The sequence below is a fragment of the Tachypleus tridentatus genome, chromosome 13 (assembly GCF_004210375.1).
Source record: "Tachypleus tridentatus isolate NWPU-2018 chromosome 13, ASM421037v1, whole genome shotgun sequence".
NCBI lineage: Eukaryota > Metazoa > Arthropoda > Merostomata > Xiphosura > Limulidae > Tachypleus > Tachypleus tridentatus.
Genome location: NC_134837.1, coordinates 5,829,451 through 5,851,246, shown reverse-complemented (window position 1 = coordinate 5,851,246; position 21,796 = coordinate 5,829,451). Strand labels below are relative to the sequence as shown.

At 32.1% G+C, this 21,796-nt stretch overlaps 1 protein-coding gene across 1 annotated transcript in view; it reads right to left on the bottom strand.

The window, feature by feature from the left end:
* The window catches only part of LOC143240330 (protein lin-10-like), a 77,118-nt gene extending 56,172 nt beyond the window's left edge, over positions 1 to 20,946 (bottom strand). Inside the window, exons 1-5 of the mRNA XM_076482590.1 lie at positions 20,847 to 20,946; positions 17,034 to 17,038; positions 13,447 to 13,634; positions 6,486 to 6,562; positions 2,936 to 3,015 (exon numbers count right to left, since the gene is read on the bottom strand). Of these exons, the coding sequence (XP_076338705.1) occupies positions 2,936 to 3,015; positions 6,486 to 6,562; positions 13,447 to 13,634; positions 17,034 to 17,038; positions 20,847 to 20,946 (450 nt within the window). The remainder of the gene's footprint in view (positions 1 to 2,935; positions 3,016 to 6,485; positions 6,563 to 13,446; positions 13,635 to 17,033; positions 17,039 to 20,846) is intronic.
* Positions 20,947 to 21,796: the final 850 nt, after the last annotated feature.

The following is a 21,796-nucleotide window of genomic DNA, read 5'->3' as shown; positions in this document are numbered from 1 at the left end:
CATGGTAAATTAAAAATGATATATATTTCTCAAAACAACTGTGATATGAGAACACTACTGTCAAGTCACTTGCTTTTATAGTCTACTGATTACTTCCATAGGAGATCAGTGAAGGAGCATTTTATTACAACTACAACTTAGTGTCTTGAAAGACCATTAAGAAAATACCTAACCTGGTTCTAGCCTCATATAGATTAAACATTATGAAAAGAACTGTTGTTAACAATGCTGTGTAAGCATGAAATTATTCTACTTTGTCACTAGCACATCAAAGCCAATGACTACAATAACATTCTGGCAAAGCTCACTTACATCAGTTCTCACAGTCTTAACAAAATTCAGGAACTAATGTTTAGGGATAACAAGGACCTGTTGGTCTATTTCTGATGTCACATCCTTTTAGCTAAACTAAAACAATTAAAAAATTTAAAGTCAGCCTTTATCATTCACATACTTATGTTTTCTTTTAAATTTATTTAAGTTTACTGTCTCCACAACCCATTCCATAGACTAACCACTTTATATGAAAATTGTCTTAGCTAAAGACAGCTTCTACCATGTCTAAATCTATATCTGTGTCCTCTAATTCTATAGTTCTTGCTGTTAAATTTGAAAGATAATACATCAACATTATCAATTCCTTCTATAATCTTGAACTCTTCAATCTAATCTCCTTTGAGTTGTAGTCTTTTTTTTCACAAGAAAATTTTTAGGATCTTAATCTCTACTCATATGACAAATTTTAGCAACCCTTCTCTGAACCCTTTCCAGCAATTCAGCGTCTTTCTTAAGGTAAGGTACCCATGACTGAACACGTTGCCTCCAAATATGGTCTTCACCAGTGACTTATACAATGAAATTATAACATCTTTTGACTTTCAATATTTCTTTAGATACAACCTAAAATCTTACTTGTCCTACCACTAATAACAGCATATTGTTTTAATGGTTTTAGAGACTAATCAACCATTACACCAAGATTCTTTCTTTCATGACACTGTTAAGGCTATTCCCATCCAAATTATACTTATAATTCAAATTATTATAACCCACATACATTATCTTACATTATAATTAAAACCCATCTGCTATTTATTTACCAAACTCACTATATGATCTATATCCTTTGGTAAAGCTGCAGCATCCTATTCACAACCAGCAACATCCAGACCTTAATACTATCTGTAAATTTAAGTAATTTATTGACCATTCCTTTGTCCACGTCACTGATTAAATAAAAAAGAGCAATGGTCCCAAGACTGAACCCTAAGATACACCATTTGTGACAATAGTCCAGTTTGACTGAAATCCATATGTAACAACCATATGCTTTCTTCCATCAAGCCACTCTTCAAGCCAATTTCCTAACATATTCCCCACACCTATAGAGGCAATTTTTTTACAAGCCTTTTATGTGGTACCTTGTTAAATGTTTTGTTAAAATCCAGATATGCCTTTCTCATCTGCATAATCAGTAATATTTTCAAAGAATATCAAAGATCTGTAACACAAGATTTTCTCTTAGTGAAACCATGTTGATTATCCAATAAAATTATAAACTTAGTTAAATAACTTTGTAAAGTATTTTTATGACTTTAGTCAGTTTTATATTACTTGATATGGCAACACATGTGCACGTGCACCATACCAATGTAAGTTATGAAATATTAGTCAGGCATGACTGGAAGGTCAGTATACTAAAAAAAATAACAAATAGATAATGAGACTTTAGATTAAGTATTTGTTTATTTTATTTTTTGAATTAAGCACAAAGCTACACAATGGGCTATCTGTGCTCTGCCCACCAAGGGTATCAACACCCAGTTTTTAGCATTGAAAGTCAGCAGACATACTGCTAAGTCACTGGGGAGCTTAAATATTTGTATTATAGAGTTATCATTTGTAGTCATTTCTAGCATGAAACAAAGCATAATTTATATTATTTTCCTAATTTTTTTACAATAGTTATGAGGTGAGTTTAAAATGGCACTCCACATAGTTAAGAGAAAAAAACAAATATTTGAAATCTATTTAGGTTTTAGAGATTACACAAATAATACTTGAAATGTTTGGGACAAAGAATAGTTTTTAATCATAACATGAAATAACTTTGCATTTGGACTAGTAACAAAACACTTGATATTTTCACAAACAAATCTTTAATAAAAATACTTCATTAATAAAACCCAATTTTTTGTACACAAAAAATTGTAACATTTACCAAAAGTCCAAAAGTTTTGTGCAGATACACGTGCTGTATCAAGTTATACTGCAAATACTAAGATGGTCAATAAAATTATGTAATATCAGAGTGAGTACAATTAATGACAAAGAAAGTAGTCCCAAAATTATGTAATATCAGAGTGAGTACAACTGACGACAAAGAAAGTAGTCCCAAAATTATGTAATATCAGAGTGAGTACAACTAAGAACAAAGAAAGTAGTCCCAAAAAAGACAGAATCTTGAAAAATGTTTTACTAACTGGGATTAATCTCAATATTATAGAAATGTAACTTTCAAAATTTGATGGCTACAGGTTAATTCACGACACTGAATTGTATTTTAAAATCCCAACGTAGAACTGAGATTTGTTTGGCTATTTATCAAATTCTATAGTTATTCCTAACTTATTCATTTAAATTTAAACTTCATGGAAATGTTTCTTATGTACATACTGGCATTAGTACAAAGTGATGTGGATTATGAAAGGAAAAAACAGATGTGCATATAAATATATCAAAATTTGTTCTATAGCCAGTTTTGATCCTGGTTGGTTAACAAACTGATATTCTCAATTACATGCAACAAACTGTTATATCTTCAATGAAAAGCTCTGCAGGACACGGCAAACTAGAAAATAGCATTAGGTATTAATATAAGCACACCAAATCTGCAGAGGTTAAATAAGTTGTGCCATAACTAAAAAAAAACTACCTTCTCATTAGAATATTCTTTATCTTCAGATCGCTGTGAACCCAGAAGTCTGTCTGTTTCTTGATCAGTGTCACACTCTTCTGAAAGAATGCCACATTATTATTAAAAAAGTAATTATAAGACACTCATTATTTTTAAAGAGGATAGGAACAGAAAGCCAATAAGTAGAAAAACCTCCAAAACTGGGGATTGAACCCAGAACCTTTGGCTAACTGAACCATCCAAGTTTACAAGTCATACCCATCACTTTCTACCCATTAACCAAAACAGAATGTCCAAATAAAGTAACTTAACTCGTTTTCAGCATTAGATGTTTAGTGTCACCTAGTGCTTACTGAAAAGCATTGAATCAAATAACTTAATGTCTAATGTCTATTGGTGACAATTTCAAAAGATCCACTAAAGAAATTAATTTTAACATGCTGTGAATGGCTCACAAGTTTACTCATGTTTCATGTAGAGCATCAATGGAGTCAGATGCATTTTATCTTGTTCTGGACGGAAATATTTTTCTGATTTTTGCTTGCAATACCCATATTGATGAAACTTTGTAGAATGGATGACAACTGCCTGTTGTAGAAACACACAAGTGTAGAGGATGACGTTTTGAAAGTCTTCCACCTTTCCTAGATTCAACCAATGAATTCAACAGGAAATCTCTCCACCAACCAGAAACAGTGATAATCCAACCAATCATAACACACACTCCACAATCCACCAAGATACTATAAAAGACTAACAACACCTTACACACACACTGACTGGAAGACAAAAGGTTGAAGACTTTTGAAATGTAGTCTTCTACACTTGTGTCTCCACAACAGGCAGTTGCCATCCATTATACAAAGTTTCATCATGAATACTCTGCCTAAATAATCTAACAAAGAATACCCATGTTTTTATTAATGGCTTCTAGCAGAAAATGTGTCGAGTGAAGATGAAATAATTATTGAACTATTTGATGATAATTTGTTAGACTTTCCAAGTGAAGATGAAGATTCTGATGTGAATATGTTTGTGAATCATTTTGGCAGTGACTCTAGCTACAATGATGATACTAAACCTACAAAGATACATACCTTGAGATTTGAGGAAATTCCTAGGCCTTATTCTACTGATGGAACACATAAGGAAATATAACTGCAAATATTTTTGGTCAGTAGATCCTATTTTGAGTAGCCCAGTATTTTTGTAGACAATGATCCAAAACAAATTTGAACAAATTAGTACATTTTGGCATGTTAATAACCAAAAATAGATGACTCCTTGGGCAGGCTCTTCAAAATTCAGCCAGTACCAGATTATTTTCTCATTAAATTGAGGACACTTATATAAGCTAATGCAACAACTGTCACTGGATGAGGGCATCTAAGATTTGGTACATGCAAGCCTACAAAAACTGTAAAATATGACTTGCTGGTAGGAATTGTGTGTAAGAATGACATTTACATTTGCAACATGGAGGTTTATACTGATAAGGGGAAAACATTTGAGGAAACTATTCTTTCAGTTGTTGCTCCAAATCTTGGACTGTGGCACCACAAATACCAGAACAATTATTACAACAGTACTTCCATTTCAAACCTGTTTGAAGAATATAAAACGAGAGTCTGTGGAACAATCAGAGTGAATAGAGGGTTGCCACCAAACTTGAAGAAATAGCTTTCTGCAGAAAAGGTGATGTTCTCATTTTCATATGGAAATAAAAGAGAGAGGTGAGAATAGTTTCAACCATCCATGACTTATCAGTTTCTTAGAAAGACAGTAAAATAGAGAAAAATATAGTACTTTATCTTATAAATTGCAGCCTTTTAAATTCATGTATAATCTTCAAAGATCTGAATCAACAGAAAAAATAAAATATACCTTGTTACTACTTTCTGTAGCAAGAGAATGGGTTACTGAAAAACAGAAAGAAGGTTCAATCGAATTAAAGAGGAACAAACCCAGTCCATTATATGAAGACCCATGTAAAGATCTCCAGGAAGACTGTGTGGTGATATGAGGCAGTGTATTCCTGTGTTCATCTCAGTTACAGGAACAAAGAAATTTCCTATCGGAGCCTGCAGAGTTTATACTGCCCATGAGAAAAGTAAAGAAACATTTCTGTTCCACTCTACATAGAAATGTTTTACAAGATACAACCATTTAAAAAGTTACTAGGTGTTTTCATATATATATACTCTAAGTTTAAAACAAATAATAAAGTATACAAAATAAAATGCTCTGACTCCTTTGGTGCTCTGCAAGAAACAAGAGTAAACTTGTGACCCATTTGAAATGTATTAAAATAAACTCTTGTTATTGGTTATAAAAACATACATCAAACAGGAGCACATGGCTTTGTAAAGTTTTTGAAACTGAAGTGCAGATGAATGGGGGCTTCTGTCACAGATTGAGAAATGGTAGCAAAAAGCTACTGAAACAGTCTTTTAAGTTTGGCTATTAGCCAAATGTACATTTGTTGTACATCTTAATTGTTGGTCTATTTTTAACTTTAAGCCTTCTTATATTTAAAAGTAGTGTAGATCTACTGTCTAGGAAAACCATAGGCAAGAGTTGAAAATGTTTAAATTCATTTACTAAACATTTTACTGTTTTAAATACTTGAAAACTACAAGTAGTGTGCAGTGTTTGACTGCAGTTTGAGATGAAACACAATACACTCAACATAACTCATATTTTTATCAAACAACTTTTTCCATTCTAAATGATGAAAATACTTATAAAAAAACATACATTTAAATTTGGGGGAGGGGAGGATTTTCTTCTTTAGTATAGCCTTTTTAATAGCAATTTCTTCCAAACTATAGACTTAAATATACAAACCAGACCTGGGATAATTAAAGCAACTTAGACTGATTTAAAAAACTTATGAAATAAATCAGATTGTAAGGTAGTTAAACAAAGACTTGTAAGATAACTGTAAAATATATGTTTATCTCAGATAATTAAAGCAACTTAGACTGATTTAAAAAACTTAGGAAATAAATCAGATTGTAAGGTAGTTACACAAAGAAGACTTGTAAGATAACTGTAAAATATATGTTTATCTCAGATAATTAAAGCAACTTAGACTGATTTAAAAAACTTAGGAAATAAATCAGATTGTAAGGTAGTTACACAAAGACTTGTAAGATAACTGTAAAATGTCTAAGAGATTTAGAAATAACTGAAATTTTCATTGTTCATTAAAGTTAACATTTTTATTTCACAAAAGGTTAAATATATGTTTACTTACACAAATTAGAACTGTAAAGATGTAAAGTGAAGTAACATTGATCGTTGTTAAATGATTATTATATAAACAAAATTCCACTTCTATCCAAGAAGTATGTGTTTGAGTCTAGAATAATTAAAAACAAGTTACTTGTGTGTGTGCTTAATATTGTTTTTACCATAATTGACATCAATCAACATTTTGTTTCTTTATACTAAAGAAAATTAAGTTCAGGTTGTAATTAAGAACATGTATTTGACATGAACAAAGAATGAAAACATTTAAACAGCTATAGACTGGGTAATAAAATACAATAGAAAAGTGACATACCTTCCTCATTTCCACCCTCTCTTGTAGAATCTGAAAATCTTTTGCCATAGTGTGGTGACCTTCCTCCCTGTGGGAGCCTTCACAAAGAATACATTTCTTGTACCTATACTTCTTTCTTTTCATTTACAAACTCTTGAAACAGTACAATTTTAAACAAAAACATGAATAACTAATGACTGATTAGTATGTTATCCAAATTATAAAAAACACTTATTTTACCTTAAAGAACATGAAGTCAAAACTATGTGTAACATAGTTAAAAGTAAAATTTAATGACATGTAAATAAAGGAAATGAACACAAAACAATATTTTAATCATAATCAGGTAACTTGTTTTCAATATAATACATATGATTATATAAGATTAATGAAACTATTTTCATTGTTACCTACTCCACAACCAAGGTTACTAGATCTTGTATTATGATTAGTTTACATGCAACTGTTTTGTTTTTTCTAATATTCTGCAGTACAATGCCAAAAAAACAAAACATTTTTCCCATCATGCAATGTTCTATCTTCCCCTGCATTAGATAACGAATGACATTTATAAATCATGTTTCGTGCGTTTTTTCTTTGAGAAGAAAAATTAGATGTATAACCATCATGTTTAAAAACTTCAATCCAACCAAATATTTTTATACAGTCAAGCAAGTCGGATGTTTTCCAACAAAAAAATAAATTACATACATATATATTTCATTTTCATTTCAGTACTTAAAATAAAAAAATCGCCAGTATTTTCTGACTGAAAGTTTACTGGTTACTTTTCCCACGAATCTCCAACAACACACACTAACAAGGTATCACTAAGATTTTAAAACCTAGTTTCCAGTTTTGCTTATCAAACAAATGTACAACAGGACATGATTGTTTGTTTGGCATAAAACTAAACTATTTGTAAAATGTAAAAATGAATCAAGATAAAACAAAACAAAACCCCATCTTCAAATCAAACTTAAATAGAATTAAAAAGGCCAATGGTCTTTAAAAAATTAAAAACATTAGTAAGGTAGGCAGTGTCACCATCACCAATGACTCTGTCCAACAGCAGGTGTAAACCCATGGAAAAAACATGTCTAAAATAGTGTCACTGTTCAGGTAATAATGACACAACAGTAAAACATGGGCTATTGTGACTTAAGTCAAGAATAAATGAAAACAATGAGTTAAAAACTGTAATCAATGCATAGCCTAACCAGGACAGCTCCCTCCTTCCAAACCTTATGGAAACAAGACAGCCAAAGAGCAAGAGGATTTGATCTGAAAAACCTTGTTTGTCATGTTGCTCATTCTAAGTTGACTGCCAACTGGTGTGAAGCCTAGCTTTCAATATAGGACCATGGCTCATATATGGGACAGGCATGGCAGTGATAGCACCAGAGCAGACAGACTTAGCTGTGGTATCAGCAAGCTTATTCCCAAGAATACCAACATGGCCTGGTATCCAGAAAAACTGGAGAGAAATGGGCCAGTTGGTTTTGTATTATAATAAGAACTTACCTGAAGCAATTCAAGGATAAGTGAAAGCTAAGTTAGTCAGTATAAATAGTACAACTGGAGTACTGATTAGCTTCTATATGATACAGGGCAAGAGGAATGGCAAACATATTAGCAGTAAACACAGAAACTGCAGATGGGATCCTGTGTGCAACCAGTGAACCACAATAACCCATGGCAGAGCCCACAGAGTAACCTGATTTCAAACCATCCATATAAATGGGAATAAAAGGATGGTTCAAAAGATGTTCAGAAAACAGAAGGTGGTACTTACAATCAGGAGTATCTGCCTTCCACAGATGATTCAAAGAAAAGTCACAGGTGGGAATGGTAAGCCAAGGTGGGATGGACCAACCAGTGGAGAAATAACATTATCCAAAGATAGATCCAAGTGCACCTAGATAAAAAGGCCAAAAGAAACAATGGCAGATCATCTATTCTGAAAAAGCATGGCCCACTGATGAGGAAGACACAACTCAGGTGAGATTTTGTAATAAAGATTTAAGCTTTAAAACATACAGTAAAAAAAAGTTGCAAACTGCAGAGGTGTAAATACAGTTCATGAGACTCAGTGTATAAATTCTGTACTAGAGAAATGCAGAACACCCTCACGTAAAGCCTAAAGTCCAAATGGTGAACCAGATCCAACATCTTCAAGGTTGAAGTCCTAGCAGAACCATAGACCAAAGAATCGTACCCCAGTTTTGATCAACTGAGGGCACAACAGGCCTTCAGTATATAATATCAATCTACTTCCCAAAAGATGGAAGAGAGGACACAGAGGATTTCAGTATCTCCACATAGTGTCGAAAGCGTTTTCAAGATCCAAGAATACAGAAACAAGATGTCACTTGAGAAAGGTAACTCTGGTCAATGTTCCAAGTCAAATCAGGTGGTCCATGGTGAAGCACTGTCGTCGTAATCCACACTGGGTGGGCAAGAGAAATTTCTTTGATTTTGAGGAACCAAGGAAGATTAACCATCCTCTCTAAGATCAGAGATAGCTCATCAAAGCAACTGGACAATAGTTTGAAGAAATTTTGGGATCCTTCCCAAGCTTAGAAAAAAGAGAACAATAGTCTGGCACCAAGCATCAGGAAAATCATTCTCTTGCAAGATCTGGTTATAAGAAACCAGAAGAATAGCAAGAGAGAGATGAGGCAGCATTCTGCAGTGAACATCAAGAGGTCTGACCAATGTACCTCAAAAACCAAGGAAGAGCAGTTTGAGTTTCACCAGTGTAAAGTGTTGATTAGCTTGAAAGGAAAGAGGTGATCACTCTGCCCGTGACTTGATATCCAAGAAGGTGGGGAACAAAACAAAAGTGCTAGATGCACAAGAAAAGCTTTCACCAAGATAATCAGTGGTGCTCTGGGCATCAGCAACTTTCTGGCCATTGGAGCGTAAGATCAAAAGGGGAAGGGAAGTATACTGTTTAGTGACCTTCTGAATCTTGTCTCATATGATTTTGAAACTAGTGTCAGAAGAAATGCCAATTGTGAACTTAATCCAACATTCCTTCTGGGTTTAGTGCCTTACCTACTGTGCATGTGCATGGGCCAGCTGAAAAGCGATATGATTTGAAAGTGTGGCATCCCAGGCCCATTTTTTGAGCATTCAGTGCCATTTGGCAGGTAGGATTCCACCACAAAAAACATGTCAAGCTTTTAGGAACAGAATGAGCAGCTGTATTAGTCAGCATTGCTGCCATGCAATCATCTATTGATGGCTTACAGATAATGGTGGGATCAAGTTCTGAGAGAACAGTGAAAGATGGCCAGTTGGCCTGATCCAGTTTCCACCATGGGTGGAATCAATCATGGCAGGTCTTTCTCAAAATAACAGGAACATTATCACTGCCCCATGGGTCACTGTCAAACCAAAAGAAGTGAAAAAAGTGAAGGGAAGCAGAGAGAGAGATCAATATCTGTAAAAGACCAAGCAGATGCATCAAAATAAGTATAAGAACCAGTATCAAAAAGAGAAAGGTTGTGATCTGAGAACATACTCTCCCCCATCAATATCAGCACCAACCAAGACAAAATTATGTATATTAAAGTCCCCAAAGATTAAAACGGTAGTCAGCAACTGTACACGGTCTGATTGACGATAAGTCATTCCAGAAGATTACAATACCAAACAAGGACACTGCAGCAATGCCACGGGTTTGTGAGCACTATTCCCAAACACCAGCATCAGACACAATATCCACAACACTCACTGAGAATATTCAACACTGTTACCTGATTGACCCTAGCCCAAGAAAACAAGCTAATTGACCCTGGGGGCCATTCCAAGACCTCTCATATACAGGAATTCAAGAACAAAGTAGCTTGTTGGGGACGGACACCATGCATGTCAAACACATGTGGATGTTCAGATCCCAAAAAAAGGTAAACAGAAAGTGCACAACCTTCTCTGGAAAATTCTCTCACTATATACAGGAATCCACCTCAAAGGGCAACAGAACAAAGAATCCACAGTAGACAACTATTTATTTTCCTTCTTTCAATTAAGCTTTTCTGCAACAGGGTGAAAAATTGGTAACTGACATTTTGTTTTCTTCTCACAAGATAAATACTCAACTACACTGGATAAACCTTACTAAAAAAATTACTAAATAGTACCGGGTTTTAATTAAAAAATCATACAGTTTAATTTACATTTTCTAGGCACTTTCAAATTGTAAAATTTCCAAACTTTTGTTGAGATAGTTTTGAAAAAAATATTTCATTCATCTCAGAATTCTTTTTATTTTTATCAACACATTCTATTTTATATCAGTTTTAACTTCTTAATGACAAGAAACCAGCTTGAAATAAAAATGTTTCTCAGTATGGCTGGTATAGGTATTAACACTTTTACTAATAAAAGCTGAAACACTGTTCTCTGCTTTATTAGTAAAAGTGTTAATACCCATACCAGCTATCCTGAGATAGTTTTAACTTGATTAATATTCATTTACATATTTCTGTTGTCATGGTATTTATTTGTTTGTTATAGCTTACATCACTTTTAATTATGAAACACATAAATATGACAAAACAGGCACATTTTCTCAAATTAATTCGATTTTTGCCAAGATAATATTTGGTCTAGATCTATCCATATCTAATAAACATAGTTCTTTTTGAATAACTATTATTTTATTTTTGTGAGTTTTCTTGAATAAAATAAACTTTATATCATTCACATAACTGAGTAAAACAAAAACAGCTGTGTTTCTTTAATAAAATAAACTTTATATCATTCACATAACTGAGTAAAACAAAGACAGTTGTGTGTTTCTTGAATAAAATAAACTTAATATCATTCACATAACTGAGTAAAACAAAGACAGCTGTGTTTCTTGAATAAAATAAACTTAATATCATTCACATAACTGAGTAAAACAAAGACAGCTGTGTTTCTTGAATAAAATAAACTTATCATTCACATAACTGAGTAAAACAAAGACAGCTGTGTTTCTTGAATAAAATAAACTTTATATCATTCACGTAACTGAGTAAAACAAAAACAGCTGTGTTTCTTGAATAAAATAAACTTTATATCATTCACATAATTGAGTAAAACAAAGACAGCTGTGTTTCTTGAATAAAATATACTTTATATCATTCACATAACTGAGTAAAACAAAGACAGTTGTGTGTTTCTTGAATAAAATAAACTTCATATCATTCACATAATTGAGTAAAACAAAGACAACTGTGTTTCTTGAATAAAATAAACTTTATATCATTCACATAACTGAGTAAGACAAAGACAGCTGTGTTTCTTGAATAAAATAAACTTAATATTATTCACATAATTGAGTAAAACAAAGGCAGTTGTGTGTTTCTTGAATAAAATAAACTTTATATTATTCACATAATTGAGTAAGACAAAGACAGTTGTGTGTTTGAATAAAATAAACTTAATATTATTCACATAATTGAGTAAAACAAAGACAGCTGTGTTTCTTGAATAAAATAAACTTCATATGATTCACATAACTGAGTAAAACAAAGACAGTTGTGTGTTTCTTGAATAAAATAAACTTTATATCATTCACATAACTGAGTAAAACAAAGACAGTTGTGTGTTTCTTGAATAAAATAAACTTTATATCATTCACATAACTGAGTAAAACAAAGACAGCTGTGTTTCTTGAATAAAATAAACTTTATATCATTCACATAACTGAGTAAAACAAAGACAGCTGTGTTTCTTGAATAAAATAAACTTTATATCATTCACATAATTGAGTAAAACAAAGACAGCTGTGTTTCTTGAATAAAATAAACTTAATATTATTCACATAATTGAGTAAAACAAAGACAGTTTTGTATTTCTTGAATAAAATAAACTTTATATTATTCACATAATTGAGTAAGACAAAGACAGTTTTGTATTTCTTGAATAAAATAAACTTTATATTATTCACATAATTGAGTAAGACAAAGACAGTTGTGTGTTTGAATAAAATAAACTTAATATTATTCACATAATTGAGTAAAACAAAGACAGTTTTGTATTTCTTGAATAAAATAAACTTTATATCATTCACATAATTGAGTAAGACAAAGACAGCTGTGTTTCTTGAATAAAATAAACTTTATATCATTCACATAATTGAGTAAAACAAAGACAGCTGTGTTTCTTGAATAAAATAAACTTTATATCATTCACATAATTGAGTAAAACAAAGACAGCTGTGTTTCTTGAATAAAATAAACTTTATATCATTCACATAATTGAGTAAAACAAAGACAGTTGTGTGTTTCTTGAATAAAATAAACTTAATATCATTCACATAATTGAGTAAAACAAAGACAGTTGTGCGTTTCACGAATATTTATTATGATTTCACCCATGAAGCCATCGTCATGCAGTAATAAATGAAATATTTGCACATTTTGGAAATTCCAACAGTTTTTCAAATACATAAAAATATACTGTATTAAATTATTGTTAATATTTACAGGAACATCATCTTATAATCTAATTTATTAGTGTCTATGTCAGGCTGACATTGTCAATTCACACACAGTAAATATATGTTTGTAACACATCTGATACAACAAACATGCCACTTTTGTGTAGATATACATAGCAAAATTTGAAATTAACAGTCAATATTCCTTCTCCAATACATGGTTGGTCCAATGGATTGAGTCCATGTGCATTTGAATTATGTAATGCATCATGTGGACTACACTGGTAGTGAAATCACAGTGAGATGAGGATTACTTACGTTACACTAACTCATCTAGAACCTAATAACATATTACAGACTTTCTACAAGTAACTGGTGACAAACAGATCCTGCCAAACTCAAAAACTATTTGCTAAATGATTTTTTTACTTTGTCTTTTCAAAACTAATATTTGCATTAGAAACAGTTTATGAGCATTTAAAATAATAAATTATCAAATAAGCTCTAATATTTATAAATACAGAGCAATATTAATCTTACACTTACCTAGGAACCCAAACAGGCTGCCCTGAATCCAACTTGTCTGTTGGTGATGACTTTAGGTGAACATTTTTGCTGTGATGTATGGCTTTTTTAATTTCTTGGATAACCTGAGAAACAGAGTCTGGATGAACATCACATGGGTCAGATGACAAGTGACCATTCTGTTCTGAGGGGGATGTAAAGGACCAGGACTAGACTGGTCTGATTTTTCAACTGAAACAAAACAGCAAAATTATTATATCTTTGCAAAATTTTCTATTACTCATGTAAAAAAAAATCACTTTTATAAAGGAAGGACTACCATTCTCAGCTTATGCCTCTAGCTCCAAATACTCCCACAGACAATACACACACACACACACATAAATTAAGCAAGCATTGGTATAACTTCCATTGCCAGTCCAATTTGTCAACTTTGTCATAACTCATGCTCAAGTTCATTATTGTTCTATATTGCTAATATTAATCTCATATCAACAATTAATGTAATTACTAATATTAGAGTTATATATATATATATATATACATACATACATACACCCACCCTTGTGCAAATTAATTTAATCAAGATGGAAATTTACAATTTTCTCAATTTTTGCATTTTATTTCTGAGAATCCAAAAATTACTCACAAATTAATACATGATAGGACCGCCTTTATTTCTCAGAAGATCATTAATCTGCTTTGGCATCAAGTCCATGAGTTGACTGCAATCTTTACTAATTTTTGGATCGCGGTACCACACCTCAATTCGCTTATCTTTTGTAATGAAGTCTTTTCCCCGAAGTCTTTATTTACAAATAATCCAAAGATTTTCAATAGGATTTAAGTCTGGAAAGTTTCTAGGCCAGTCCAGCAACTTTATTCGCATTGTAGTCATAAAATTCTTCAAGTTTCGATGTGTGGCATGGAGCCAGATCTTGTTGAAAAATGCCAGATCCATCTGGAAATCTCTTTTCCCATTCTAAAATGACTGTTCTCTGCCAAAGTTCAATGTACTGTGGTCCTCGCATCATACCTTCTATGATACGTAAGCCTCCGAACACCATAGTAGGTGATAAAGTCCCAAAACATCTTCTTCAAGGGATGTTTTACAAACTGATTGATGTGAGATTCTCAAATTTTCTTACCTGGAGATCTGTGAACATGCAGACTTCTTTGACCCTGTATGAAGAAATGAGTCTCATCATTAAATAACACCTTCCTCCATTGTTCATGCATCCAGTTTTTGTATTTCAGACCCCACTGATACAATTTTTTCTTCATTGAGTTGTTAAGAAGTTGTTTTTTGACTGGTCTCCTTGCCCTTCTAACGCAATTCCGAATGACATAATATTCCTCAAAATTTCGTCATGTATCCCAAAAATAGATCGACCATACTGCAAAACACAGCTAATGATGCTGCCTGTGTGAAAAAATAACTATTAAATAAAATTGGCAGGTCCAGCGAGCCTACACCGGCCGCTATGCTGAAAATATTGTAAAATAACCATTTGTTTCAATTAACTTGCACAAGGGTGTATATGAATCCACTGCCAATTACTTCTGAATAAAAACTCGGGAACTATTTTCTTTCTTCTGCATAACACAATTTTCAATTTGTAAATTAATCATACATAACTATGATGCTTATGAATATGGAAATTTTTGTTAATAAAGCATTTATGCCATTTTGTTTGTTTTCAAAGTACAGTTATTCCCTCAATAATCTCATTATATTATATGAATTGATAAACAAATGTTTCACTATCAATGATTATTGTTTTACACACCCTTGTGCAAATTAATTGAAACAAATGGTCATTTTACAATATTTTCAGCATGGCGACTGGTGTAGGCTCACTGAATCTGCTGATTTCCTTTAATAGTCATTTTTTCACACAGAGAGCATCATTAGCTGTATTTTGCTATATGGTAGATCTATTTTTTGGATAAATGAAGAAATTTTGAGGAATATTACATCAATTGAAATTGCATTAGAAGGGCAAGGAGACCAGTCAAAAAACAACTTCTTACCAACTCAATGAAGAAAAAACGGTATCAATGGGGTCTGAAATACAAGAACTGGATGCAAGAACTATGGAGGAAGGTGGTATTCAGTGACGAGACTCATTTCTTCATACAGGGTCAAAGAAGTCTGCATGTTCACAGATCTCCAGGTGAGAAACTTCAAGAATCTCACATCAATCAGTTCGTAAAACATCTCTTGAAGAAGATGTTTTGGGGCTTTTTCAGCTACTATGCCATCAGAGGTTTACATATCATAGAAGGTATGATGCAGTGATCACAGTACATCGAAGTTTTGCAGAGAATAGTTGTTCCAGAATTGAAAAAGAGATTTCCAGATGGATCTGGCATTTTTCAGCAAGATCTGGCTCCGTGCCACACATCGAAACTTGTGAAGAATTTTATGACTACAATGTGAATAAAGGTGCTGGACTGGCCTGGAAACTCTCCAGACTTAAATCCTATTGAAAATCTTTGGGTGATTTGTGATGAAAGACTTCGGGGAAAAGACTGTACTACGAAAGATAAGCTAATTGAGGCCATATTTGAGGTGTGGTACAGCAATCTAAAAATTAGTAAAGATTGCAGTCAAGTCGTGGACTCGATGCCAAAGCAGATTAATGATCTTCTGAAAATAAAGGCAGTCATATCATGTATTAATTTGTGAGTAATTTTTGGATTCTCAAAAATAAAATGCAAAAATTGAAAAAAATCGTAATTCTCAGTCTTGTTTCAATTAATTTGCACAAGAGTGTAATTATAATGGCAATTAGAAATAACCAAGTAGCCAGTTAGCTAGTTTTTCTATAGTATTTGTATAAACATAAAAATAATATTCAGTAAATAAAAATTTGTATTATTAGAATATTTTGCCATCAGCTGCTGTATTGCATATATTTAAGCTTATCTGATGTCTTCTCAAGGATCTTCTGTCAAACAGGTATAATTTATAATACAGAAACACTTTCATGAACAATAAGAAAGCACAAAAACATCCACAGGTTTGACATTTCTTCCTTCAAAACTTCCCACTAAATGACTTTAGTCCATCTTGCAGTAGCTTCACCCAGAAACTTCCTCACTAAATTATAAAGTGCCATCCACACTACTATTTTTAGCATCACTTAAAAAGTCTAATTCTTTCTCTATCCAGTCACACTTAAACTTACTTTTATAACTGTTTCTAAACTTGTATTTCATTGACAAATGATAAAACTACTTGATATTGTAAAAATGCTCGAAAATCAAGAAATGGACAATACACTGTTGATCAAATCTGACATATACTTGAATGTGTTTCACTATTTCTCACAATGAAAGTCTTATTTAGTTCACTAGCATGTGACATAGGGAAAGTACTCTCACCTTTTGAAACTTAAAACAACTAATATACACAATTACATTTTACTAATGTTAACATGGCACAATCAAGGAACTTCACACAATATAACTAACTTTAACAAATATTAACATACCCCTTGAAATTTAGTTAAGAGTTGTATTAAAACAGCACATTTTATAGTTATTAACATTAATAAACAATATAATGGTGTACCTTCACATTCCTATATTCTTGTACTCACCATTCCTACATGGAGATCATTACCTTATATATTCCACATTACAAACTATCTTAGCTACAATCAGTTTAATTCTATTTTGTAGCATTGCATTCAAACTTTTTGTTGTAAAACATCCATCAACTACATATCTTTTTCATTGTTTGTCATGCTCTTTCTTGTCACAACTGATAAGCTTGGCACATAAAAAACTGTATACATAATAGTCACAAGTCTGTCACACTATATTTCTTGAACAGTTGATCATAGAAAACATTATATGTTATTACAGGATAATTATTCATTTTTTCCAATTCCTATACATTCATAGTAATATGAACATTGATCCAGCAGTCTTTTTATGTGCTAACTGGTCAATCTGAGAAAAATACTTATTAAAAACATTTATTTCACTGTGGATTAACTGTCATATTCATCCATAATTCTCTTTAGAAAAATAACAAATGCAATGTTTCAATGTTAATGACACAATAAAACAAACCATTACATTTAATTTTTCCAGAATTTAAGGACTTTAGCAACACTAATAGCCAATCCTTGTGAATTCATCAGTTTCAAGATAATGTATTTCTTCATGTAGCTTTTTTAAAATTACATTTAATTTTAGCCAATAAAGCTTCCTTTTGCCTCATAATGAACTGGCATTCAAGTATAAATCAATGTTTTGTCCCAAATGCATTTGTTTAGTAAATATTAATAACTTTACTAATCATGACATTAAAAACCGATGACCTCTCACTCTGATGACTAAATTTAATGTTAGGATGTAATGAATCTAAAAAAACAACAACAAAAAAACTGTTCAACTATTTGTTCAGAAATCCCTCATCACCATATCTGGCAAAAACTGTCCAACATTATCTGTTCTTTTAATTTTACAGTGGACCTTGTTCATGAAAAATGTTAGCTCGAACAGATGCAAGTGAATTACCTATACTTATTTCTCAATATAATCCAAGAACTCACCACTAAGATGAGATCCCTGTAGAAAATAAAGCCCCGACATCTACATGTTTCTACATCATCAGATCGAAAAACATACATAATTTAACAACTTTTTCATTCTTAATTCTTGTAAAGATTGGTTGAACTTGTTTTCTTTACTGTTAGTGAAATTACAGTTAAATGTTTATAATACTATTGATCAATCAATAACCTTCTAATGGTATAAAAACTACAAGTTTGTACAAACACATACATTAAGTATTTTTTACTACAACTTTTGATGCAGTGTGTGTATCTTCACAAAATTTGGTAGACTTTTAGTAAACAAGTATTTTGTACAGAAAAAAACTAGTTTTAATGAAATATTTTGGGGAAATATCAGGTCTGTTTTGTTACTAGTCTGAATGAATGCAATGTTATTAGTAACTATTCTCCATTCCAAATATCTCATATATTTACAGAACCTATAAAACCACCTAAATACATTTCAAATGTTTGTCTTCAGTGAGACTTTATGTTTTATGTTATTTTCTACATTCTTAACTAGTAAGGTTTGTCACCTGATCAACCTCATAACCACTAGAGAAAAACATTGGGAAATAAATATAAATTAAGCTTTTTTTGTGCTAGAACAACTACGTAAAACATAAAAATACAAATATTTAGTTTAAATCTCATAATACTATATATTTATTAAACTGACTTTCCACTGGTCCTTAGCTAACATTGCATAACTTGCACTAATGAGGTGCATGTGCACTCAGGTTACCTACCCAATAATATAAAACTGACCTTTAGTCTTTCCTGTGTTTTAGTAGACTAGAATTTTGTAATATACAGCCACATTTCAATTATTATACATGTATATAGATTATTACTATTTAGAAATAAATTATTAAACTTATGTTTACTAAAACATAGAACAATAAATAAAGAACTAAAGCAAACAATTATCTCTTCTAGCTACAGCTTTTGAACTCAGCTGCTGTTGGACATAGGTTGCTGAGCCTTTTAAAGTTTCACATGTGAAAGATCAACATGTTTTTTTATATATATATATATATATATACACACACACACACTTGAATAACCAAGAAATAATAAATAACTACTTGAATACTACACAATTCCACTATAATTTAAGCTTATAACTGAGATTTATTTAGATTAAAAGAAAGATGAAAGTTCAAGCAGACTAACAACAACACTTGTATTATTGAAATCTTGAATTTAAAGAATGTTGTAATGTTTTCAGGCATTAAAATGGTGAGGAAAACACCCAAGGGACATTTTAAGCTGTTGATTGGTTATTCACATGTCATATATATTGATGTAAGTGTATATAAAGGACTGTTTCCAAAATGGAAAGAGATGAACTGGGCCATTGCATTTCATTCAGTGCATAAGCTATATATTAGCAAAATAAAAAAGATAGGAGATCCTAATTTTATATTCTAGCTTGATAACAGCAGTAATTTGAGTTCATACTATGCATGACACATGCTGATTTGCTACTCTTTTCTGAAGATGACTGCTTTCTCTCTGGTGGTGTGGGTAGAGGGAGCTCAGGTAGACATTAAAGATCCAGATTACAATTTCAGAGGTGCAGCTTGTGAAAAAAGTCATACTGCCCCAACCAAAGAGATCTCGATGACTTGATCAGAGATCTTGGTCTGACAAAGTTGAATGCTGGGCTTTTGACATCTGGGCTCAAGGAGTGGGATTTGTTATATGAAAGTGTGCAAGTTACAAGTCACTTCCAAACATTTTTGTTCATTGTTTATAAGTTTAGTATAAATACACGAAATCTTGATTCATATGTTGTTTTATTCAGACCTTATGTAAATGAAAATGTGCAAGTTTGCCCATTTCTACATATAAAATAGGTTAATTTCTAAATTTCATCATCCAAGTCCCAAAAGCAAAGATTGAAGGGAATAATGGCCATTTTCTGTACAACATAAGCAATAAAAAAAATTATACAGGAACAAAATTTGTTACATAATGTTATCAGTAAAATAAAGTAACTCAAAACCATCCACAGACAACAAAACCTTCCAAAATTTAAATAATTTAATACAAAACAAGATAACTCACAACTTTCAGTGAATTACTTACACCATTAACACAACAGTCTTTAACAATACATTATCTACACAACTGACACAACAGTCTTTAACAATACATTATCTACACAACTGACACAACACAGTACATTATTTCCACCACTGTGTTCCCAGGTGTTATAAATAAAAAAATTATAAATAATATTTATGTTACTTATCTTAAACAGTGTTATACTTTTGTTTATTAAGAAATAAACAATTTCCACAAATGTAACTTCAACAAGTAGAGAGAGATTCAATAAATTTGTTTCCCTAACAAGTTTTTAAGAAAAATGTGTTCAAAACTCAAAATGGTGAAAAGAATACAAAATTAGATTTAGCCAACAGGAAGTTCTATTGGTATTGCAAAAGTAATAACAGCGATGTGTATGAAAACAACTTTCAATACACTCATCCCTTGATATACAGAACAAATTCTTTTAATTCTGGAAAGTTGTTTATATATCAAAACCCATTTCACTACAGATTTCCATTAGATAATTGGAAAAGCATTACCCACAGAAAAATTCCAGCCCAAAGACATAATATATACACATTTAAGAACTAGCAAACCTGTTTTAAACACATATTCAATATAAATTATGTAACTTTATGACAACAATAAATATACAGCCTAGAAATTAAAATAATGGTATGTAATAATATTTCAACAATTACCAGAGACTGTGGTTATTGACACATAAAATGGTTTTGAGGGAAGTAACTAGGGCAAAAGGAGATGAAACAGTACATTCATCTCTCTCACCTTCCGACTCATTTTTGTCAGCCACAAGCAATGTTACAAATGAAGGAGTACTGTTCTTCTTGGTTATTTGGATACTGAAGGTCCCAAAAAATACATCCATGGTAACTGCTTTGAACTTTTTTTTCTTGTATATATTTTTATAAACTGACTATCATCACTTACCCTTCTGGAAACATCCACAGTTTGAATCAATCAGAATTTACAAATATGCTTCAAAATGTGAAAAATTTCATGCAGCTGATGTGGGGTAGATGGAACATCCTAACCCTTCTGCATTCTGCTCATGTTCTAGTGAAAAATTTCATGCAGCTGATGTGGGGTAGATGGAACATCCTAACCCTTCTGCATTCTGCTCATGTTCTAGTGAAAATTTCATGCAGCTGATGTGGGGTAGATGGAACATCCTAACCCTTCTGCATTCTGCTCATGTTCTAGTGAAAAATTTCATGCAGCTGATGTGGGGTAGATGGAACATCCTAACCCTTCTGCATTCTGCTCATGTTCTAGTGAAAAATTTCATGCAGCTGATGTGGGGTAGATGGAACATCCTAACCCTTCTGCATTCTGCTCATGTTCTAGTGAAAAATTTCATGCAGCTGATGTGGGGTAGATGGAACATCCTAACCCTTCTGCATTCTGCTCATGTTCTAGCTGCATCAGCTCCTCATTCAGAATATTTGTAGCAATTCCAATATACCCACTTTCACCATTTTCAAAGTCCATGTCACTAGAAGGAGCCACAATGTTTTCACAATTTTCTGGAATAGTTTCTGTTTGGGCAAAATTGTGTCCACACTCAGACCATAGTTTCCTTCACAAACTGTTCATGGTTTACAACTGGACTTCCTCCCATGACTTGGAGATGTTTTCTGTGACATTCATAATGTTATAGTTTTGCCCAAACTGTCTAGTTATAGTTTTTTTCCCCATTAGTTTCTGAGTTAACAAAA